This window comes from Pan troglodytes, chromosome 6 (genome assembly GCF_028858775.2).
Source record: "Pan troglodytes isolate AG18354 chromosome 6, NHGRI_mPanTro3-v2.0_pri, whole genome shotgun sequence".
In the NCBI taxonomy this organism is placed as follows: Eukaryota; Metazoa; Chordata; class Mammalia; order Primates; family Hominidae; genus Pan; species Pan troglodytes.
The window spans coordinates 172,383,439-172,405,048 of NC_072404.2; the positions used below are offsets into that span (position 1 = coordinate 172,383,439).

General features: G+C 46.9%; 1 protein-coding gene across 6 annotated transcripts in view; it reads left to right on the forward strand.

Annotated features, from left to right (window-relative positions):
* Positions 1-215: 215 nt before the first annotated feature.
* Positions 216-21,610, forward strand: part of DNAJB6 (DnaJ heat shock protein family (Hsp40) member B6) — an 81,534-nt gene continuing 60,139 nt past the window's right edge. For 3 of the 6 annotated variants that reach the window (XR_010159088.1, XR_010159087.1, XM_054655424.2), the window contains exons 1-2: positions 244-392; positions 21,280-21,370. Coding sequence is in view for 3 of the 6 variants with exons in the window: in XM_054655424.2 (XP_054511399.2) it covers positions 21,306-21,370 (65 nt within the window). In the remaining 3 variants the exon portion in view is untranslated. Of the gene's footprint in view, positions 393-683; positions 1,052-21,279; positions 21,371-21,610 lie in introns of those variants that run through there. The other 3 variants (XM_016958509.2, XM_054655425.1, XR_010159089.1) reach the window with 3 other exon arrangements.

Here is a 21,610-nt window from a genome sequence, read left to right on the forward strand (position 1 = left end):
TCCGCGCGTCTGGGCTCCCCGGTACCGTAGACCCGGCCCCGAGCTCCGCCCCCTCGCCCTGGGCTTCCCCGCCCCCTCGCCCCCAGTCTCCCGGGCTCTTCGGGGCGGCGGAAGAGCCGAGAACCTTCGCGAAGGTGGGGCGGGCGCCCCCGAGGTTGGGCCCGCGGTATGGGCAGTGGAAACTGCGCATGCGCGGCGTCTGGGTCGGGCGGAAGTTGACGCCGCCGTGCCGCCGCCGCGTGACGCATTTCCTGTTTGTTGTTGGAGAAAGGAGAGAAAGGAAAGCGCGAGGAGCCGCCGCCACCACCAGCGCAGCAGTCCTGGAGCTGTGAGGAGATTCGGGCCGTCACCCTGCCTCCCCTGCGTCCCGCCACCGGCCGCTTCCGTCCTCGGTGAGGGTCTGTTCCGAGGGTCGGGGGAGGTCGCCTAGGGCCCCGCGCGCGCCCGGCAGACGGCGGACCTCACCCGGCGCCTGGCAACAGCGCGGGGGGTGACCGGGGTCGCCGGCCGGGGAAAGGACTGGACGGGGCGGGGGCCGTGGCCGGGGTTGCGGGGCGAAGGGTGGGCGGGGTCCTCTGGGTCTGGTCTGGGGCCGGGGCCGGGGCTGGGGTCTGGGGCCGCCCGGCCGCGTCCTCCCCTCCCGGCGTCCTTGCCGGAACGCGGCCCAGCCTCCGCGGCGGCGGTTGGGGGTGGGGCCGGGCCTGGGAGCGGCCGGCTGGGGCTCGGCGGGGCCGGCAGCGTGGGAGGCGTGGAGCGCCTTCTTTTTCTAAGGCTCCCGCACTCGAGTCTGAAACCAGAAACGCGAGTGGCTTGCGGAGCAGGAATGCCGCAGCCGTGCCGCCAAGTTCGGAGGGAGAAGAAGCAGGTGGGGGACCGCAAAGCCCTGTTTCTAGAACTCCGGACGGATTGTTCAGAAGTTTGTGGAAGAGCAGGCTGCCTTTCTTACTCAGAATGTTTGTCTGCTTTGCTTTGCGTTAAAGAATCTGCACCGTAGTTGATGCAACTGAAGTTTATATAAGAAGTTTACATTAACTCTTACCTAAGGAAGAAGGTCAGTGACACACGTAGTGTAAACTGCAAATCATATATGGGCTCGAGAAAGGTTTTGGCGCTAGCGAATTTTTTAAAGGATGGGTTTGCTATCAGAGGTAAACTTCTGTGCTAACTTTCTCACGTAAACGGGGCAGGAAACAGCCCAAGTAGAACGATCGTGCCACCACCGAAGGGGTGCCGCCTGCGAGCTCGGAGGCTTCAGCCTGTTTGGGAAGAGTAGGCTGAGCGGCGCTCTTTGTAGTTTTCAACGTTTTTATTGAGTTGCGAATTTTAGTAAGGATTTGTCGCTACAATTTAAGCCAAATTATTGATTTAGTAGAAAAGTTAGAGTGAAGACCGAAGAAAGGAAACAGACGTTAACCATTAAAGCTTGATTGCTGCTGCCTCGTGTTTAACCGCACTTTTCCAAATAGTGTTGCGTATCAGAACGATTCATGATTTCTGAAAGGAATTATATGCAGCCGCCTTACTCCTCCGCCAGTCCACCCGTCCCGCGTTCTCTCTGGGTTTACTCCAGACTTCCTTTTTTTTTTTTTTTTCCTGAGACGGAGTCTGTTCTGTTGCCCAGGCCAGAGTGCAGTGGCGCGATCTCCACTCACTGCAACCTCCAGCTCCCAGGTTCAAGCGAGTCTCCTGCCTCAGCCTCCTGAGTAGCTGGGGTTACGGGTGCTCGCCACCACGTCCGACTAATTTTTGTATTTTTAGTAGAGACGGGGGTTTCACCGTGTTGGTCAGGGTGGTCTCGAACTTATGACCTAAAGTGATCTCCTGCCTCGGCCTCCCAAAGTGTTGGGATTAGAGGCGTGAGCCACCGCGCCTCGCCTACTCCAGACTTGTTTCCACTCCTGAGGGCCTTAAGCTCCCTTGGAGTTTGTGCTTTCACATTTCTTTCTGCCTTCTGTGATAAAGGGATGAATAGTTTTTATGCACACTTTAACGAGCTGTGGGTTTTTGTGGATTATGCAGACTGTGAAATTTGGGAAGTAAGTTGCCTTAAGTTGGTAGATGTGGAGACTTGACAGGAAGTGGGGGAACAAAGGGGTTGAGAAGCTTTTGAAAAGTGTCTAGGCTTAATCTGTGCTGTGGAAGATGAGAAAGTTGGGAATTTCAGAGGGCAAAGCTCTTAAAGAATTTGAGATGAGTTCAGCACTCTCTTCAAAACAGTGTTTTAAAATTTATTTTCTTCTGGATATGAAAGTGTTAGGTTTGGGAAGTAATTCTGGCTGTAGGACAGTTTTTCCGGAACACTAGGTGGGGAGTGTTGAATGTTGTGAAGACTAAAATATGGATATGGTATTATAGTGTGATACCTGTAATTGAGGGGCGCACATTAGCTCTCATTTTTAAGCAAGCCCGTAATTCCCTTCTGTGAACTCTCTTTTGGACAGTGGTACCCGTCACCCTCATCAGTCTTCAACCTAGATAACCCAAATCCAGGTCTGAGGTGGGGGTGGAATGGTCTGTTTGCACGTTTTTTTTTTTTGTTTTTGTTTTTTTTTTTTTGAGACGGAGTCTTGCTCTGTCGCCCAGGCCGTAATGCGGTGGCGCGATCTCGGCTCACTGCAAGGTCCACCTCCCGGGTTCACACCATTCTCCTGCCTCAGCCTCCCGAGTAGCTGGGACTACAAGCGCCCGCGACCACACTCGGCTAATTTTTTTGTATTTTTTTTAGTAGAGACGGGGTTTCACCGTGTTAGCCAGGATGGTCTTGATCTCCTGACCTCGTGATCCGCCTCCTCGGCCTCCCAAAGTGCTGGGATTACAGGCGTGAGCCACCGCGCCCGGCCGTGTGTGTGTGTGTGTGTGTGTGTGTGTGTGTGTGTGTGTGTGATGGAGTTTAGCCCTTGCCCCTGCTGGAGTACAATGGCACCATCTTGGCTCACTGCAACTTCGCCTCCCAGGTTCAAGCGATTCTCCTGCCTCAGCCTCCCGAGTAGCTGGGAATACAGGCATGCGCCACCACGCCCAGCTAATTTTTTCTATTTTTATTAGAGACGAGGTTTCACCATGTTGTTCAGGCTGGTCTCGAACTCCTGACCTCAGGTGATCCACCCGCCTCGGCTTCGCAAAGTGCTGGATTACAGGTGTGAGCCCGCGCGTCCGGCTGTCACTTTAAAGAGTATTATAAGAGGGCACTTCAAAACTTGGGCAGGTATTTTTAGTCATCCTGAACGTGTCGCTGTGGACTGAGTGTCACCGCGGGACCGCACAGACACCTTACTGTCGTCTGCTGTAAAGGTCAGCTTCTATATTGGTTAATGCTTACAGATATCGGTTGAGGAATAAGAGAATGTAATTAGCCTTTGTATTTGTGAGTTGACGTTTTGACGGGATTTTTACTTCTTAGTATTTATTTGCATCGAGGTTACACACTGGATTAACAGCGTTTTTTGGAAACCTTTTTAAAACTTTTTCATTTCCTCAGAAATGATTCTGTTCAAAATCTGGTTTGGTTAAATTTGTCCAGGACCCCACCTGGTGGTGAGAGGCGGGTAACTGCAGGCTCATTAGCGAGTAAGTAGGATCAGTGGCAGGATTTAGCAAACGGTGTAGTTCCAGGATGAATAGAATTTGAGAATATCAAACTCAAAAAAATGAGGTTGATGAGAAGAAGAGCAAAGTTGGTGAAAACAAGAATATGTTAGAAACGATGATGTAGGAATGGAAAAACGACAACGCCTACCTGCAGAAAAGTCAACTAGTAAAAATATGATTTTTTTTTTTGTATTGATATTAATGAGGTGTTTTGTCAAACAAAACCCTTTATGTTTTTGTATGGACATAAATCACTGTTGACCTGTTTCATGTTCCTGGAGATATCCTACTTGAGAAGGAATATTGATTGATGATTAGTTGACTGACTGATTTACTTGAAATGGAGTCCTTGCTCTGTGTCCCAGGCTGGAGTGCAGTGGCGCGGTCTTGGCTCACTGCACTCCTGGGTTCAAGCCATTCTCCTGCCTCAGCCTGCCAGGTAGCTGGGATGACAGGCGCGTGTCACCACGCCTGGCTAATTTTTGTATTTTTAGTAGAGACGGTTTCACCATGTTGGTCAGGCTGGTCTCGAACACCTAACCTCAGGTGATCCCCTGCCTCTGCCTCGCAAAGTGCTGGGATTACAGGCGTGACCCACCGCACCTGGCTGTGTGTGTGTGTGTGTGTGTGTGTGTGTGTGTGTGTGCGCGCGCGCGCGCGCAGGTGGAATCGCCCTGTGTGCCCAGGCTGGTCTCGAACTCCTGGCCTCAAGTGAGTCTTCCATCCCGGCCTGTCAAAGTGCTAGAATTACAAGTGTGAGCCAGGTGCCTGGCCAGATTTTAGATTTTGTTGTTGTTGTTGAGATGGAATCTCATATTGCCCAGGCTGGATGCAGTGGCGCCATCTCGGCTCACTGCAACCTCTGCCGCACGGGTTCAAGCGATTCTCCTGCCTCAGCCTCCCGAGTAGCTGTGATTACAGGCACCTGCCACTGCGCCCGACTGATTTTTGTATTTTTAGTAGAGACGGGGGTTTCACCATCTTGGCCAGGCTGGTCTTGAACTCTTGACCTCGTGATCCACCCGCCTCGGCCTCCCAAAGTGGTGGGATCACAGGTGTGAGCCACTGCGCCAGGCCGTATTTTAGAATTTTTAAGCTGTGTTGCAAAATTACGTGTCTTTGGAAGGGTGATTTAGTTTACACTACGTATGATTTTTCCCCCTTTGATATTTTTCTACCTACCTTTTGCCACCAAAGGCTTAAATTAAAAGTGTGTTTTATATTTGTGTTGTGCATATATACGTGTGTGCTCTAGTTGGTATGCTTATGAACTGTGTACTAATTAATACTTATTCCTCTCTGCCACCTTGAGATGGCATATACCACTTGGGTGGGCTTTTAATCTGAAGTTATTTGTGTTTATAGGAATGTCCAGGACACAGAGTGCTTAGAAAGTATTGATTGAATTAGATTCTTTCTAGTTTGTGTATGTCCTGATGACCTTCCTGTGATTAATAATGGAATCCAGAGTTCAAGAAAGTTGGAAAAAATAAGTTTCAGCAGCACTGGAGACTGAGTACTTAACCGAGTGTTGCTTTGTTTATTTTAGAGTCTCACACTGTCACCCAGGCTGGAGTGCAGTGTCGCGATCTTGGCTCACCGCAACCTCCACCTCTGGGGTTCAAGCGATTCTCCTGCCTCAGCCTCCCTGGTAGCTGAGATTACAGGCGTTCGCCACTACACCTGGCTAATTGTTGTATATTTAGTAGAGAGTGGGTTTTGCCATGTTGGCCAGAGTGGTTTGGAACTCCTGACCTCAGGTGATCCACCTGCTTCGGCCTCCCAAAGTGTTGGGATTACAGGCGTGAGCCAGCGCGCTGGCCTAACTTCTATATTTTTAGTAGAGATGGGGTTTCACCATGTTGGCCAGGCTGGTCTTGAACTTGTGACCTCAATCCACCTTCCTCGACTTTCCAAAGTGCTGGGATTACAGGTGTGAGCCACCAAGCCTGGCCTATTATGATTTTTTAATGAAAGGGAGTTAAGCTTGGAAGTATCTAATAGGTGATGAGTGCCAGTTGAAGAAATGGTCTCTGATCTTGAGTAATGGGGAAATAACTTCTGTGTTTGTTTCAGAAATATTTTAGGACATACTGGATAAGAATGAAATAAGTAAGTGATGTGTGTGATAAGGAATGAAAATTCACTGCTGTGGGTTTTTTTTTCCCTACCTGTCTGTACTTTTTTTGTTTTTGCTTTTTTTTTTTTGTTGTTTGAGACCAAGTCTCACTCTGTCACCTAGGCTGGAGTGCAGCGGCGTGATCTTGGCTCACTGCAACCTCTGCCTCCCAGGCTCAAGCAATTCTTGTGCTTCAGCCTTCTTTCTGAGTAGCTGGGATTACAGACGTGCACCACCACACCCAGGTAATTTTTTTTTTTTTTTTTTAAGACAGAGTCTTGCTCTGTTGCTCAGGCAGGAGTGCAGTGGCACTATCTTGGCTCACTGCAGCCTGCACCTCCCAGGTTCAAGCAATTCTCCTGCCTCAGGCTGCCGAGTAGCTGGGACTACAGGCGCTCACCACCATGCCTGGCCAATTTTTGTATTTTTAGTAGAGAGAAGGGGGTTTGCCATGTTGGCCAGGCTGGTCTTGAACACCTCAGGTGATCTGTGTGCCTCGGCCCTCCAAAGTGCTGGGATTACAGGCGTGAGCCACCTCGCCTGGCCTCACATGAATTTAGAAACCACTATTTTTTTTTGAGATGGAGTCTTGCTCTGTTGCCCCGGCTGGAGTGCTGTGGTGCGATCTCAGCTCACTGCAAACTCTCCCGGGTTCAAGCAGTTCTCCTGCCTCACCTGGAACTACAGGCGCCACCACGTCTGACTGGGTTTTGTATTTTTAGTAGAGACGGGGTTTCACCATGTTGGCCATGCTGTTCTCAAACTCCTGACCCCAGGTGATCCACCTGCCATGGCCTCCCAAAGTGTTGGGATTATACGCATGAGCTACCCACGCCTAATCTTTATGTGACGTGTTTTTTTAAAAGTCCTAAACTTAGAGGTCATTGAATTTATTGGAGAAGGTTATTTTTGATTAATGGCGATTAGGCTAATTCTTTTCATGGTTTTAATAGAGATTTTTCGTTTTTTTAAACTTGATTTAGATGTATTGCTTTTGGAAATTGCAGAAATTAACAAACCTAGTTTTCCTAAGAAATATTTTTTCTTAATTTCTTAATTGAAAAGTTTTCTATGGCTTCCTTAATAGACAGTAGGACCTAGTTAATAGTTTAAAGAAGTTTCATAATTGTTATTAGAAATGTTAATTATGGGCCGGGTGTGGTGGCTCACACCTGTAATCCCAGTACTTTGGGAGGCCAAGGTGGTCAGATCACAAGGTCAGGAGTTTGAGACCATCGTGGCTAGCATGGTGAAACCCCGTCTCTACTAAAACAATACAAAAATCAGCCGGGCGTGGTGACGGGTGCCTGTAGTCCCAGCTACTCGGGAGGCTGAGGCAGGAGAATGGCGTGAACTTGGGAGGCGGAGCTTGCAGTGAGCCGAGATCCCTCTACTGCACTCCAGCCTGGGCGACAGAGTGAGACTCTGTCTGAAAAAAAAAAAAATAGCCAGGCATTGTGGGACACACCTGTAGTCCCAGGTACTCGGGAGGCTGATGCAGGAGAATCGCTGGAACCAGGGAGGTGGAGGTTGCAGTGAGCTGAGATTGTGCTGCTGCACTCCAGCCTGGGCAACAGAGTGAGACTCAAACTCAAAAAAAAAAAAAAAAAAAAAAGTTAATTTTGTAGTTAGAGAATATCTTCCTGCTCTACGCAAATTCCTTTCCAGCCTGAAGTGATTTGTTTTTTTATTTTTTATTTAAAAAAAATTTATTATTTTTGTGACGGGGTCTTGCTCCGTTACGTAGGCTGGAGGGCATTGGTGCGTTCACGTCTCACTAGCATCGACTGCCTGGGCTCAAGTGATTTTCCTGCCTCAGCCACTTCCAGTAGCTGGGACTACAGGTGCACACTGCCGCACCCTACTGAGTTTTTATATTTCGTAGAGACAAGATCTTGCTGTGTTATTCAGCGTAGTCTTGAACTCCTGAGCTGAAGTGATCCGCCTGCCTCAGCCTGCCAAAGTGTTAGGATTACAGGCATGAGCTACTGTACCCAGCTGTGATTTCTTTTAAAGTGCTACTTTACAGCACTGTCACTTTTATTTTATCATTTTTAACTTTGAAGTTTTTTGTTAATTTTTATTTATTTTATTTTTTGAGATGAAGTTTCGCCCTTGTTGCCCAGGCTAGAGTGCAATGGAGTGGTCTCGGCTCACTGCAACCTCTGCCTTCCAGGTTCAAGTGATTCTCCTGCCTCAGCCTCCCAAGTAACTGGGATTACAGGCGCCCGCCACCACTCCTGGCTAGTTTTTGTATTTTTTGTAGAGACAGGATTTCACCATGTTGTCCAGACTGGTCTTGAATTCCTGACCTCAGGTGATCCACCGGCCTCAGCCTCCCAAAGTGCTGGGATTACAGGCATGAGCCACTGCGCTTGGCTTAAAATTTTTATTTTTTATATATTTTGTTTTTTTCTGAGACAGGGCGTTGCCCTGTCTCTTGTCCAAGTTGGAGTGCAGTGACATGACATGGCTCACAGCATCCTTGATGTCTTGCGCTCAAGTGATCCTCCCATTTCAGCCTCCTGCGTAGCTGGGAGTACAGGCGTGTGCCACCCCACTCAGCTAATTTTTTAAATCTTTTTGTAGAGATGGTGTCTTACTGTGTTGCCCAGGCTGGTCTCAAGCTCTTGGGCTCAAGTGATCCTTCTGCACATTTCCAAGGTTGTTTAACTCCTGTGTCTTTGCTGTCTAGAAGCTTTTCAGTGTGATGTAATCCCACTTGTCTGTTTCGGCTTTTGTTCCTTGTGCTTTTGGGGGTCATATCCAAACAAAGATTGCTGAGGGGCCAAATTTTAAATTGTGTATAATTTTAATGACTTCAGATTTAAATAGCTGCATTTGGCTTATGGAGTCTTTTGAGCAGCACGGTTTTAAAAAGGTTTTTGCCAAGTGGGGTTCTAATGGGACACCTATGCTTGTAGAGCTCTGATGTGAGTGATCTGCTGTAGAAATTACTTCTTTTGATTTAGTATATTATTTTAAAATGCTGGTGATGCACTGGTTTCTTGGTGAGGGAAGCTGGTTTTTCCTGGTTGAGCTTCTGTAGGGTGGAGGGCTGGAGTCCAGGCTCTCGCTGGGCAGGGAAGGCAGCTTGAGTGTGCCTTCCAGTCCTCCTGAGGGCCCACATTTTTCTGGGATCACCTGTTTTCTGTAATGTGCATTGAACACACGGGCCAGGAGAAGAGGGAAGTAGAGGAGCTTTGTCCTCTGTGTTCATCCTCACAGTGCTGGGCGGGCCAGAAGGATTCAGGGCCAACCTTAGGGAGATGAAGGCCACTTAAAATGTTTTATTGCCACAAATGGTGTCTTTTAAGAAATAAATCCATGTATTTTACACTTAAATGATATTAGGCTACTCCGGGCACACTGCCTATGGGGTAGCCCTGCTCTGCAAGGAGTAGTAAAAAAAAAAAAAAAAAAAAAAAAAGTTAAAGATACAACTTAGTTTCTCTGTGACTAGGGAAATCGTCCAAGTATGTATCAAATAATGCTAATTGGTACCTAGTTGTATATCTTGATTAGGCAACTTTTTGCTTAAAATTGTTTTGGAATGCATTAGTATTTCTACAGCTTCAGGCTGCTTTATCATCTAATACACAGTTGGATATTTAATATATAGTTTTATCAGTTTTTTTTAAACACTGTTTTTGAGAGGTCTGAGGAAAAAAAAGATAGTGTTACCAAAAATACTTCTATAGGGAAATACTGATAGAAATGTATAGGTAGCCTTGAAATTCTGAGGTTAATAAAAAAATTTGAATGCAGGTAACCTTTCATGGAGTTTGTCAAATTTTAAATTGTGTCTTACATCAGTGATGACTGAAGCAGTAAGGAGTGAGTTAGCTTGCAGCAAACAGTGGAGATTGTTGCAGCATCAGCACTTCAGCCAGCTCTGCAGGTTTCCTTGGAGACACGTGGATTTCTCTTTCTAGACCTTCAGCTGTTTTCTTTTTTTTCTTTTTTTTTTTGAGATGGAGTCTTGCTCTGTCGCCCAGGCTGCAGTGCAGTGGCGCGATCTCGGCGCACTGCAAGCTCCACCTCCCGGGTTCACACCGTTCTCCTGTCTCAGCCTGCCAAGTAGCTGAGACTACAGGCGCCCGCCACCACGCCCGGCTAATTTTTTCTATTTTTAGTAGAGACGGGGTTTCACCGTGTTAGCTAGGATGGTCTTGATCTCCTGACCTTGTGATCCGCCCGCCTTGGCCTCCCAAAGTGCTGGGATTACAGGCATGAGCCACCGCGCCCGGCCAGCTATTTTCATTTTGTTGTTTCTGTAATGCGTATTTGTATTTAATTTATATTCTAAATTTGTTAGTCTTACTGGCATTTGATGAAAACTAAAAAGGTAATTTTGAGATTTCAAGTACTGGTGAGAGAATGTCCCATAGCCTTGAGCGTTGGAATTGTGTACATTGACGGCATAGTGCCACAATACAGGCTAGCATGAGTTCTGGAGGCAAACTTGGATTCTTACTATTTTTAAAGATGCAGTGTCTTTGGTATATTGCCCAGGTTGAACTCAGACTCCTGGGCTGAAGCCATCCTCCTGCCTCAGCCTTCTGAGTCACTGGGACTTTAGGTGCACGTGACTGTGCTTGGCTCAGACTTGGGTTTTGAACTTGCGGGAACATCAACATTTACTTAATTCCTTTGAGCCCCCATTTCCTCACCTACAAACAGTAACTCACAGAATGACTGTGATGGAATACGTACCTGTAACAGTGTGTGACACGTGAGTCAGTAACACATTGTTGCCCCAGCTCCTTTCCCCCTTAATCGGCTAATAACTAAGCCTCAATTATTAGTAAAGTAATTAAGCATCATATGACTTGATGATTAGCATGTCACGTTTAAAATTACCTGTTGTCATTCAGGTTATAAGAAGTTTGTTTATTTATTTGTTTTTTTGAGATGGAGTCTCGCTCTGTCACCCTGGCTGGAGTGCAGTGGTGTGATCTTGGTTTACTCCAACCTCTGCCTCCTGGGTCTCAAGCGATTCTTCTGCCTCAGTCTCCCGAGTAGCTGGGATTACAGGTGCACACCACCATGCCTAGCTAATTTTTGTATTTTTAGTAGAGATGGTGTTACGTCATGTTGGTCAGGCTGGTCTTGAACTCTTGACCTCAGGTGATCCACCTACCTCAGCCTCCCAAAGTGCTGGGATTACAGGCGTGAGCCACCATGCCCGGCTTTATTTTATTTTTTTGAGATGGAGTCTTGCTCTGTGGCTCAGGCTGGAGTGCAGTGGTGTGATCTTGGCTCACTGTGACCTCTGCCTCCCGGGTTCAAGCGATTCTCCTGCCTCAGCCTCCTGAGTAGCTGGGATTACAGGCGCCCACCACCTTGCCCAGCTAATTTTTTGTATTTTTAGTAGAGACGGGGTTTCGCCATGTTGGCCAGGCTGGTCTCGAACTCCTGACCTCAAGTGATCGACCCGTCTTGGCCTCCCAAAGTGCTGGAATTACAGGCATGAGCCACTGCGCCCAGTCTTATTTTTTAATATTGCCATATTTTAAATAGGAATGGAAGATTTCTGCACCAGTCCTAGCGTTTGTGGATGTGCATGGAACCCTGTTGGTGAAGTTTTCTTGCCTTGGAGAAGGACCCTAAACAGTTTCCTAAATAGCTTTCCTGTCTGCGCTTGGTTGCATTCCTGTCGTTTCTGATTCCGGCACATATCGTTTGGAGCATCTTCGTAACCCTGCCGTCCAGTCATCACTCTCTTAAGTCCATCTCCCTTGTAGTTAGAAGTTATCTTTCCACATACTCCTGTTGAGTTCACACCACCGCTTAACTCTTCTACTTACAGTGGAAGAGTCCTAATTCCTTAGTTGTAAAATTCTTCAGTTGCGCCTTGTTCTTTCTTGTCCTGACTCCCTCCCCTCCCTCTTACTCCCAGCACCCTCACACTGACATTCCACCCTACTAACTTGCTGCGTCCCACATGGGCTGTGTGCTGTCGTTATTTTGCCTGAGCATACGCTGTTAACTTGTGTGTGGAATACTTTTGCCTGTGTTCTCTGCCTGGGGAGCTTACTCTTGTTTTTCATTTCATCAGTAAAATGTCAGTGTTAATTTTTCCTTTCCTCATGGTCTCTATACCATCTCCCCAGCACTCTGTGCATATTTGTCTTTTTAAATTTTTTTTTATTTTTTGTGTAGATGAGGGCTTGCTGTGTTGCTCACGCTTATCTGGAATTCCTGGGCTGAAGCAGTCTTCCAGCCTCGGCCTCCCAGTAGTGCTGGGATTACAGGTGTGAGACCCTGCAACAGCCATGTGCATATTTGTCTACATGCCTGTCTTCCACTAAACTTGATGACTTTTATTATTTCCAAAGCTAGCATAGTGTGTGTTATAAATAGTAAGTTTGTATGATTAAATTCAATCAGAATGACAATATTCTTTTAATATTAGGAAGGCTTTGATTGGTTGACTAACGGGGCCAGTCTCACTAAAATGAAACAGTTGGGCAAGGTGTGACCCTCCCTTCCCTTGAGAGTCTCACCTGCCCAAAGGTAATGGGAAGGCAGGACCGTGCCCCCAGGTTAGAAAAGACCAGGGGACTTAGCAGAGTTTTATTACTTTTTTTTTTTTTTGAGTCAGAGTCTTGCTCTGTCACCCAGGTTGGTGTGCAGTGGTAAAATCACGGCTCACTGCAGCCTAGACCTCCTGGGCTCAAGCCATCCTCCCACCTCAGCCTCCCGAGTAGCTGGGACCATGCGCTGTGCCATCATGCCTGGCTAATTATTTTATTTTTTGAGACGGAGTCTCGCTCTGTCATCCAGGCTGGAGTGCAGTGGCATGATCTCAGCTCACTGCAACCTCCGCCTCCCGGGTTCAAGCAATTCTCATGCCTCAGTCTCCTGAGTAACTGGGATTACAGGTGCATGCCACCACACCCAGCTGATTTTTGTATTTTTAGTAGAGACGGTTTCGTCATGTCAGCCAGGCTGGTCTCGAACTCCTGACCTCAGGTGATCTGTCCGCCTCAGCCTCCCAGAGTGGTGGGATTTCAGACATGAGCCACCGCGCCTGGCCAACGCCCGGCTAATTATTTTATTTTTAGTAGATTCAGAGTCTCCCTTTGTTGTCCAGGCTGGTCTTGAGCTCCTTAGCTCAAGCGTTCTCTCATTCTCTGTCCCCAGAACACTGGGATTACAGGCATGAACCGTTGCATCCTGCCTGAATTTTATTGTTAATTGTGGCATCCTGGTCCATATTCCCGTCCTGATCAGAAAGAGAGCTGTGGGTCTTGTTATCTTTTGTTGGTGGCAGTTGGACTGTCCCTGGAGTATCTGTGTTGGACTGGGGGCACTAAGACATTACGACATTGGAGCTTGCTCAGAGGGGAGGGACCAGGTAGGTCAGGGTTTCTCAGGAGGAACTGTGAAGAATTGTAAGGGTATATTTGCCTAGAGACAGAAAAACTTGCCAAGATAAAGCCCCCAAATATCCAAAGGCAACTATGCGGAAGAGAAATTGAACCTGTATCGCATAATTTGAATAAGGACCAAAGGGTGAAAATTCCTTGGAGACCCCCGCTCCCCAGCATAAGGAAGAATTCCTGTAGTTAACTAAAATTCAGGGCTTGACTTTGGAGATAATGAGTTCTGGTCACTGGCGTTTGTTCAGGCAGAGAAAGGTTGCACTAATTAGTGGTTATTGAAGTGTGGATGCCTTATGAGTCAGAGCTTGAACTTGGTGATATAAAGGTCCTTTAATAAGAATTTGAGGAAGACGCCCAATATGGCACTTTTCTCGAAGTACTTGGAGACAACAACCTTTTTTTTTTTTTTTTTTTTTTTGAGATGGAGTCTTACTCTGTCTCCCAGGCTGGAGTGCAGTGGTGTGATCTTGGCTCACTGCAACCACCACCTCCCAGGTTCAAGTGAGTCTCCTGCCTCAGCCTCCCGAGTCTTAGCTGGCGTTACAGGTGTTAGCCACCAGACCTGGCCAGAGACAACAACTTTTTAATTCTGAGATTCTGTGGTAGCATATGCCAGACATTAGCCAGCTGCTTAACTTTTGTCGAGTCTTTTTTTTTTTTTTTTTTTTTGAGACAGAGTTTCGCTCTTGTTGGCCAGGCTGGAGTGTGATGGTGCAGTCTCGGCTCACTGCAACCTCTGTCTCCCAGGTTCAGGCAATTCTCCTGCCTCAGCCTCCTGAGTAGCTGGGATTACAGGAATGTGCCACCATGCCTAGTTAATTTTGTATTTTTAGTAGAGACAGAGTTTGTCCATGTTGGTCAGGCTGGTCTCGAACTCTCTACCTCAGGTGATCCGCCCCCCTCAGCCTGAGCCACCATACCTGTCCTGTCTTTGAATACTGTCTCACTGTTTTTGTTCTGAGTCTTTGAAAAGAATGTTAAAGGTCAATAGTAGTTGGAAGAACTAAGCCTGACCGTCTCCCAACTCATGGTTTTACCAAAAACTCTATTAAAAAACTGTTGTGGGCCGGGCGCGGTGGCTCACGTCTGTAATCCCAGCACTTTGGGAGGCCGAGGAGGGCGGATCTACAAGGTCAGGAGATCGAGACCATCCTGGCTGGCATGGTGAAACCCTGTCTCTACTAAAAATACAAAAAAAAAATTGGCCAGATGTGGTGGTGGATGCCTGTAGTCCCAGCTACTCAGGAGGCTGAGGCAGGAGAATGGCGTGAACCCCAGAGGTGGAGTTTGCAGTGAGCTGAGATTGTGCCACTGCACTCCAGCCTGGGTGACATAGTGAGACTCCGTCTCAAAACAACAACAACAACAACAACAAAACGCAAAACTTGTTTGGCTGGATATGGTGTATGCCCATAATCCCAGCACTTTGGTAGGCCAAGGTGGACAGATCACCTGAGGTCAGGAGTTTGAAACCAGCCTGGCCAACATAGTGAAACCCTGTGTCTACTTAAAAAAAAACCCAAAAAACAAAACAAAAAAAACCACAAAAAATTAGTCGGTGTGGTGGCACATGCCTGTAGTCCCAGCTAGTTGGGAGGCTGAGGCAGGAGAATTGCTTGAACCCGGGAGGCGGGGAGGTTTCAGTGAGTCGAGATTGTGCCGCTGCACTCCAGCCTGGGCGTCAGAGAGCGAGACACTATCTAAAAAAAAAAAAAAAAAAAAAACACACACACAAAACTTGTCAATTTAAAATATTTACTCCAATTTGTGGGTCACGCCTGTATTCCCAGCACTTTGGGAGGCTGAGGTGAGCGGATCACGAGGTCAGGAGATCGAGACCATCCTGGCCAACATGGTGAAACCCGTCCCTACTAAAAACAGAAAAATTAGCTAGGCATGGTGGTGGGCACCTGTAATCCCAGCTACTCCGGAGGCTGAGACAGGAAAGTCACTTGAACCAGGGAGTTGGAGGTTGCAGTGAGCCAAAATTGTGCCACTGTACTCTAGCGACAGAGCAAGACTCTGTCTCAAAATATATACATATATATGTATATATATATAATTTTTTTTTTACTCCAAGTAAGCTAGGAGTATCTTCAGTATTGCTGAAGGCTTCATTTAATCATGCAGTGTGTATTTGATGGTGGATTACTCTCTCAATATTTATACAGTTGAATGTGGAATGAGGTGGTATGAAGATGGGGGTGGGGGTGATTTGGAGCCAAAGTCCTTCGACTATTCCTGCTGGCTCCCTGGTGAGGGTGTGGCATCTCTGCAGATGAGTTCTCCTGACTGTGCTCAGGCGGCTGTCTGTGTGCCCATCGCTCCTGCCTGCTTTTCTCTTTCCTTCCCACTTCCTCATTGTGTGAGACCATCCACTCCGTGTATTACTGGTTCCTTTCTACTTCATCACAAGCAGGTAGCTCTTAGGATGTTCTAGATGGAGCCCAGGGCTTTCTTCCCTTGGAGAGCATCATCTATAAACAACCATGGAAGTGGATGTCACCCACTTCACAGGGTGGGGAAGCAACCACAGTGAGTAGGTAGTTTTCCAAGGAACCACGGCTTGTTTACGATAAACACCCAGTTCCACTTCCAAGTTCCTACGCTGTGAACATTACTGCTTCCCTGTACAGGGAAGGCAGGGTGGTAAATCCTTGATTCTTAGTGCTTGCTGGCTTTTTAGAGTGACATGAACTCAAGAATTTTAAATGTAGGTTTTAAATTCAATTCAGTCAATTCACTTTGAAGCCCACATTCTCATTAAGGTCAGGAATTGCCCTATCAATTTTTTTTTTTTTTATTTTTAAAATTTTTCGTAGAGACAGGGTTTCGCCGTGTTGCCAAGGCTGGTCTTGAACTGCTGGGCTCATGCAGTTTGTCTGCCTCGGGCTCCTAAAGTGTTGAGATTACAGGTGTGAGCTGCCGCACCCGGTCCAGTTTGGTTTCTGTGTCCTTTTGATGTACACTTTGTCTTTTTGAAGTTTTTAAACTTTATTTTGAGGTAGTTTTAGATTTACAGAAAAGTTGTAAACATAGTACAGGGATTTTCCTGTATACCGTTCACCCAACTTTCCTTAATCTTTCTGTAACTGTGGTAACTGTGGTGAATTTCTCAAAAGTAAGCAGTTGACATCGCTGCAGTACTGTTAAATGTGGACTTTATTCATATTCCACCTGTTTTTCTGCTAATGTCCTTTTCCTGTTCTAGAAACCATCCGAGGAACCCAGATTGTATTTAGTTGTCATTTATTCTTAGTTACAGGTTGTCTGTCCCCTTGTTTTTCTTGACCAGGGGTGTGTGTGTGTGTGTGTGTGTGTGTGTATGTATGTATTTTTGTTTGTTTGTTTGTGATAAGTTGGGCCTGGTTAGTTCTTGGATGGGAGATAGGGTCTCGTTCTGTTGCCTGTGCTGGAATGCCGCGGTGCAGTCCTGACTCACTGTAGCCTTGACAACCTTTCTGGCCCAAGTGATCCTCCCACCTCAGCCTCCTGAGTAGCTGGGATGACAGACACATGCCACCATGCACAGCTACTTAAATTTTTTTTTTGTTGCGCAGAGTTCTCACTGTGTTTCCCAGGCTGATCTTGAACTCCTGGGCTCAAGCAGTCCTCCTGCCTTGGCCTCCCAAAGTGCTGGAATTACAGGAGTGAGCCACTGCGCCTGGCCTGAGTCTGTGATTTTGGATAGCTTTTTAAATTTTCTTGCTTGATCTAGTATTAACCAGTATAGTAAATTTTTATTTCAATTTAATTCTGAATTGACATGTACTTTATAGCTGGTTTTGTCCAGGGCAGGACCACAGATTGTATCTGTTGTGATAATAATCTACACATTTATTCATTTTTGTTTGTTTTTTTTCGACTTTTTTGAGATGGAGTTTTGTTCTTGTTGCCCAGGCTGGAGTGCAGTGGTGTGATCTCGGCTCACCGCAGCCTCCGCTTCCTGGGTTCAAGCGATTCTCCTGCCTCAGCCTCTTGAGTAGCTGGGATTACAGGCATGCACTACCACGCCCGGCTAATTTTGTATTTTTAGTAGAGACAAGGTTGCTCCATGTTGATCAGGCTGGTCTCGAACTCCCGACCTCAGGTGATCCACCCACCTTGGCCTCCCAAAGTGCTGGGATTACAGGTGTGAGCTGCTGTGCTCAGCTATTCATTTTTAGTTTTAATTTTTTTTTTAAATTATTTTCATTTTTTTGGAGACAGGTCTCGCTCTCACCCAAGCTGAAGTGCTGTGGCACGCTTTCGAACTGGTCTCCAACTCCTGGGCTCAAGGAGTCCTCCCACTTTGGTCTCACAAAGTGCCAGGATTACAGGTGTGTGCCACCGTGCCCAGCCAATATCTGCACATTTATAAGCTGACATCTCTGAGAGCACAGAGCAGGATGAAATTAGGGGCTGCCGTAGGTCAGGGTAAGGGATAATGATGCTGGTGAAGATAAAGAACAGTGAATGAATTTCATTTATTTCAGAGGTAGACTCGGCAGAACTTTGTGATTTATTTGTGTCTGTGTGCTGAGTGTAGTGACGTTGGCGAAGGTGAACATTTCACAGGCACCTCGGAGCTCAAGGTAGAATTTACTAGAAAATGACCAGGTATGTAGGAGGTGGGGAGGATTAAGAGTTAAATTTTGGTCGTGTTCTATTTAGGATGTCTGCTGGACATCCAAGTGGCTGTGTCAAGTAGTCATCTGTCTATTTGTGTCTGATGCCCGGGAGAGGCCTGAGCTTGGAGCTTATTACATCTGGGACTCATTGCTAAGTAAATTATATTTATGTAATGGGAAAGGATGAAAACCCACATGTAGAATGAGAGTTGGCCTTGAGCCTTTAGCGTTCCTGTAGTTTCTTTTTTTTTTTTTTTTTTTTTTTTTGAGATGGAGTCTCACTGTCGTCCAGGTTGGAGTGCAGTGGCGCGGGCGTGATCTCGGCTCACTGCAGGCTCCGCCTCCCGGGGTTCATGCCGTTCTCTTGCCTCACCATCCCGAGTATCTGGGACTACAGGCACCCGCCACCTCTCTTGGCTAATTTTTTGTATTTTTAGTAGAGATGGGGTTTCACCGTGTTAGCCAGGATGGTCTTGATCTCCTGACCTCGTGATCCGCCCGCCTCGGCCTCCCAAAGTGCTGGGATTACAGGCGTGAGCCACCGCACCCGGCCAGCATTCCCGTGGTTTCTTCAGCGGGCCAGTGGAGGGGTGAAAGCTGGTGGTGGAAGGCAGATGGAGAGAGAAGTTGGACAAGGAGAGCTGGGAAACGTCTGTGGGTGGGGCTGTGGGTTTTTTACTGACCTTAAATAAGAGCCTCCAGTGGCAGGCAGTGGGGAGCTGCAGCAGGACTGGGGGATGAGTCCAGGCAAGGAAGTGGAGCGGCTAAGGGTAAGCAGTGCAGGAGGAGCGCAGAGGTGAGGGCATCCACTCCAGGGGGTGGCTCTCATACTGCCTTTATGCTTTCCTTGTAGGGTAGCCTTCGTTTGGTAAGGAAACTAGCCATTTGATGGAGTGCTGCATGAATACCGAGTGCTGTTAGTGGATGCTGCACGTACATGACAGAGCAGGCTTTCAGTGAGAGTGTTTTTGGTGGTGAAGTAAATCACAGCATTCCCCAGCTGGCCACGCGGCCCTCGCCCACACCCACGTTCTCACCTCTGTGCTCACTGCCTCGGGAGGTGTCTTCCTCCCATTCCCACCACCATATGCACAAACACAGGCACACAAGTGCAGATAGAAGATGAGCTGTTTGGACTTGCGAGGGCATGTGTGCTTGGTGTGTGGCACATTGAATGGCCTCTTGCTATATATAGTGCTCAGAGGGGATGATCCAGATGTCTGGCATGGGAAGACTGGTACTGAGATTTCTGCTCTTGTTCTGTTAGTGAGAGTGGATTAGTAGCTTCCCTCTGTTTCTGCTAGGTACTGCCACTGGCATCACTGCCAAAATGCCACCTCAGATCCTTGGCAGCAAACTGGAGCTGGAGTGAAAATAACCTCACGTAGTCACTCAGCCAAGGGAATGAGGGAGACGTGAAGAAACGCTGGCTTTCCTGCTGCTTGTTGGCTGCTCTGCCTTGTGTGCTGTGACTGATGGGCAGGTTTTTAGTTACTGAAAGAAGATTGCGGTGTTCCTACTTACGGGAGTCGACTCCTGTCTTTTCTCTAGAGACTGGTCGGACCCGTGTGGCTTGAATCCTGTATGTTGCCATGTCATTCTAACTACCAGGGAGGAAATCTTTCATAACTGGGGGTTCCTTACCTTGTAACTTATTACATGAAGTCCCTAATATTTTATATTGATTATTTCCAAATGGAGTGGAAAGAACTGTGCAGTGGTATACCCTTAGGCACATTCTCCAATTAATATTTTATCTTTGTTTTATTATGTATCCAGCAAAGCTGATAACATTAAATTGGAATAATTACAAGAAAATAGGAACAAGTTTTTTTCTAAGTTGTAATTTTAAAAATACTGGGAACAAATCTACTTAAGAAAAAGAACATTTTGATACTCTAAATTCCGTATCTTGTAGTTGGCATATTAAACTTAACACCTAGAATCTTTGCTGTTATGTGTTTGAAGATGTACATTTATTTTCTAAGTTTGATGTTAGTCATTCTGTCGAATTGATAATGTAGTTTATATACATCTAAATAGATCCTGATTTCCATTATAGTTTTTTGGTTTTTTGATGAAAGGACTTCCATAAAAACAAGAGTTTTAGGTCCAGGTTTGGTGACTCATGCTTGCAGTCCCAGCACTTTGGGAGGCTGAGGTGGGAAGAATCCTTGAGCCCAGGAGTTTGAGACCAAGATCAGCAACAAAGTGAGACCCTGTCTCAATTTAAAAAAAAAAAACCAAGAGTTGAAGTTTCCACAGATGTTTCTTTGTGGCTTCGTGATACTGTTGTTTCTTTCTTTCTCTTTCTTTCTTTCTTTTCTTTCTTTCTTTTCTTTCTTTCCTTTTTTGAGACAGTCTCGTTCTGTCGCCCGGGCTGGAGTCCGGTGGCACGATGTCAGCTCACTGCAGTCTCTGCCTCCTGGGTTCAAGCAATTCTGCTTCAGCCTCCCGAGTAGCTGGGACTACAGGCGTGCACCACGATGCCGGCTAATTTTTGTATTTTTAGTAGAGACAGGATTTCACCATGTTGGCCAGGCTGATCTCGAACTCCTGACCTCAAGTGATCCACCTCCCTTGGCCTCCTAAAGCGCTGGGATTACAGGTGTGAGCCACGCGCCCGGCTGTGCAGATTCTTGATTGTTGTTTTGAAAGAGTAGGTTAGCCAGTCAAATTGAAAGAAGTAAATTGGTTAGGAAACGTCACATCTTAAAGCAGCAGTGTGCGTAGTTCCTCCTTGTGGGACCGACCAGAGGCTACATCCTCCATTAGAGCTGGCAGAAGCAGAATGGGTTTCATTGTACATTTTACTGCCCGGGGAAGTAACAAGGTTGAACCACGTAATCCACAGGGGAACTTAGGGAATGAATCTCTGCTGCTGGTTTTCCACCTTCCAGTCGGTAGTGATACTATCTAATTAGTGTGGTCAACAGGGCAATATTGTATTTGTTTGGTAGAGGAATGGATGGGAGCTTGGAACCAGAGGGTAAAGTTAACGCTAACTACTGTGTAGTCAAAGGTCTTTCTCTCTTGGGAGATGTGTGGGAGGGCTTTTGCTGTTCCCTCGTGTGGGTGACAGAATGGTGGAAGGATGGCTTTCTATTGTTCCCATGTGAAGTTAGTTCAGGGCAGGGACAACGTGTTTGTCCTTGGAGCCCCGTGGTCTTGCCCGATGCCTGGCACAGGAATGCATTGAATGAAAGAGGTAACTGACGTTCCCTGAGCACAGACCGTGTCTAGGAACACATGACAGACTTTGTCAGCTAGTGGTCAAGTGGCACGGAGTCTCTGCCTCAGAGTCACCTGTTGTTTAGTTTAGGCTATTATTAGGCTATTTCAGAGCTTTTTTCCCCATCTCTAGAAGGGTCTTAGGGCATGAATCTGGGAACCAGTTCCCAGACAAGGTCTTGGCCCAGCAGGCTAGTGGTTAGCTCTAGTGGAAGTTCCCTCCGTAGGCCAGTAGGTGCTAAGGTGACACCACCCCTTCCTCCCTCTCCAGACCCATCCCACCACCGTGATTTGCCCATCCCCAGCAGCCTCATCACTGACCACCTGTTTTTACTTGCAGGACCCATTCCAACAATCTCGTAAAACATGGTGGATTACTATGAAGTTCTAGGCGTGCAGAGACATGCCTCACCCGAGGATATTAAAAAGGCGTAAGTAATTTTATTTCTGCGATAATGCATTTTCACAGTGGTACATTGGTAATTGAGTAGTATAACTTCTTCTATTGCCTATGAAAATGGCTTTTAATGTAGTATACCAGTCTTTGAATGCCACATAGTTTAATTTGACAGAGCAGTTAACAAGGAGCATTTGCAGTCTAGGCCTGGGCTTTGCTCTTCATTAGTCAGTCACTTGGTTTATATCTGAAGTTGATGATTATTTCACTGAGG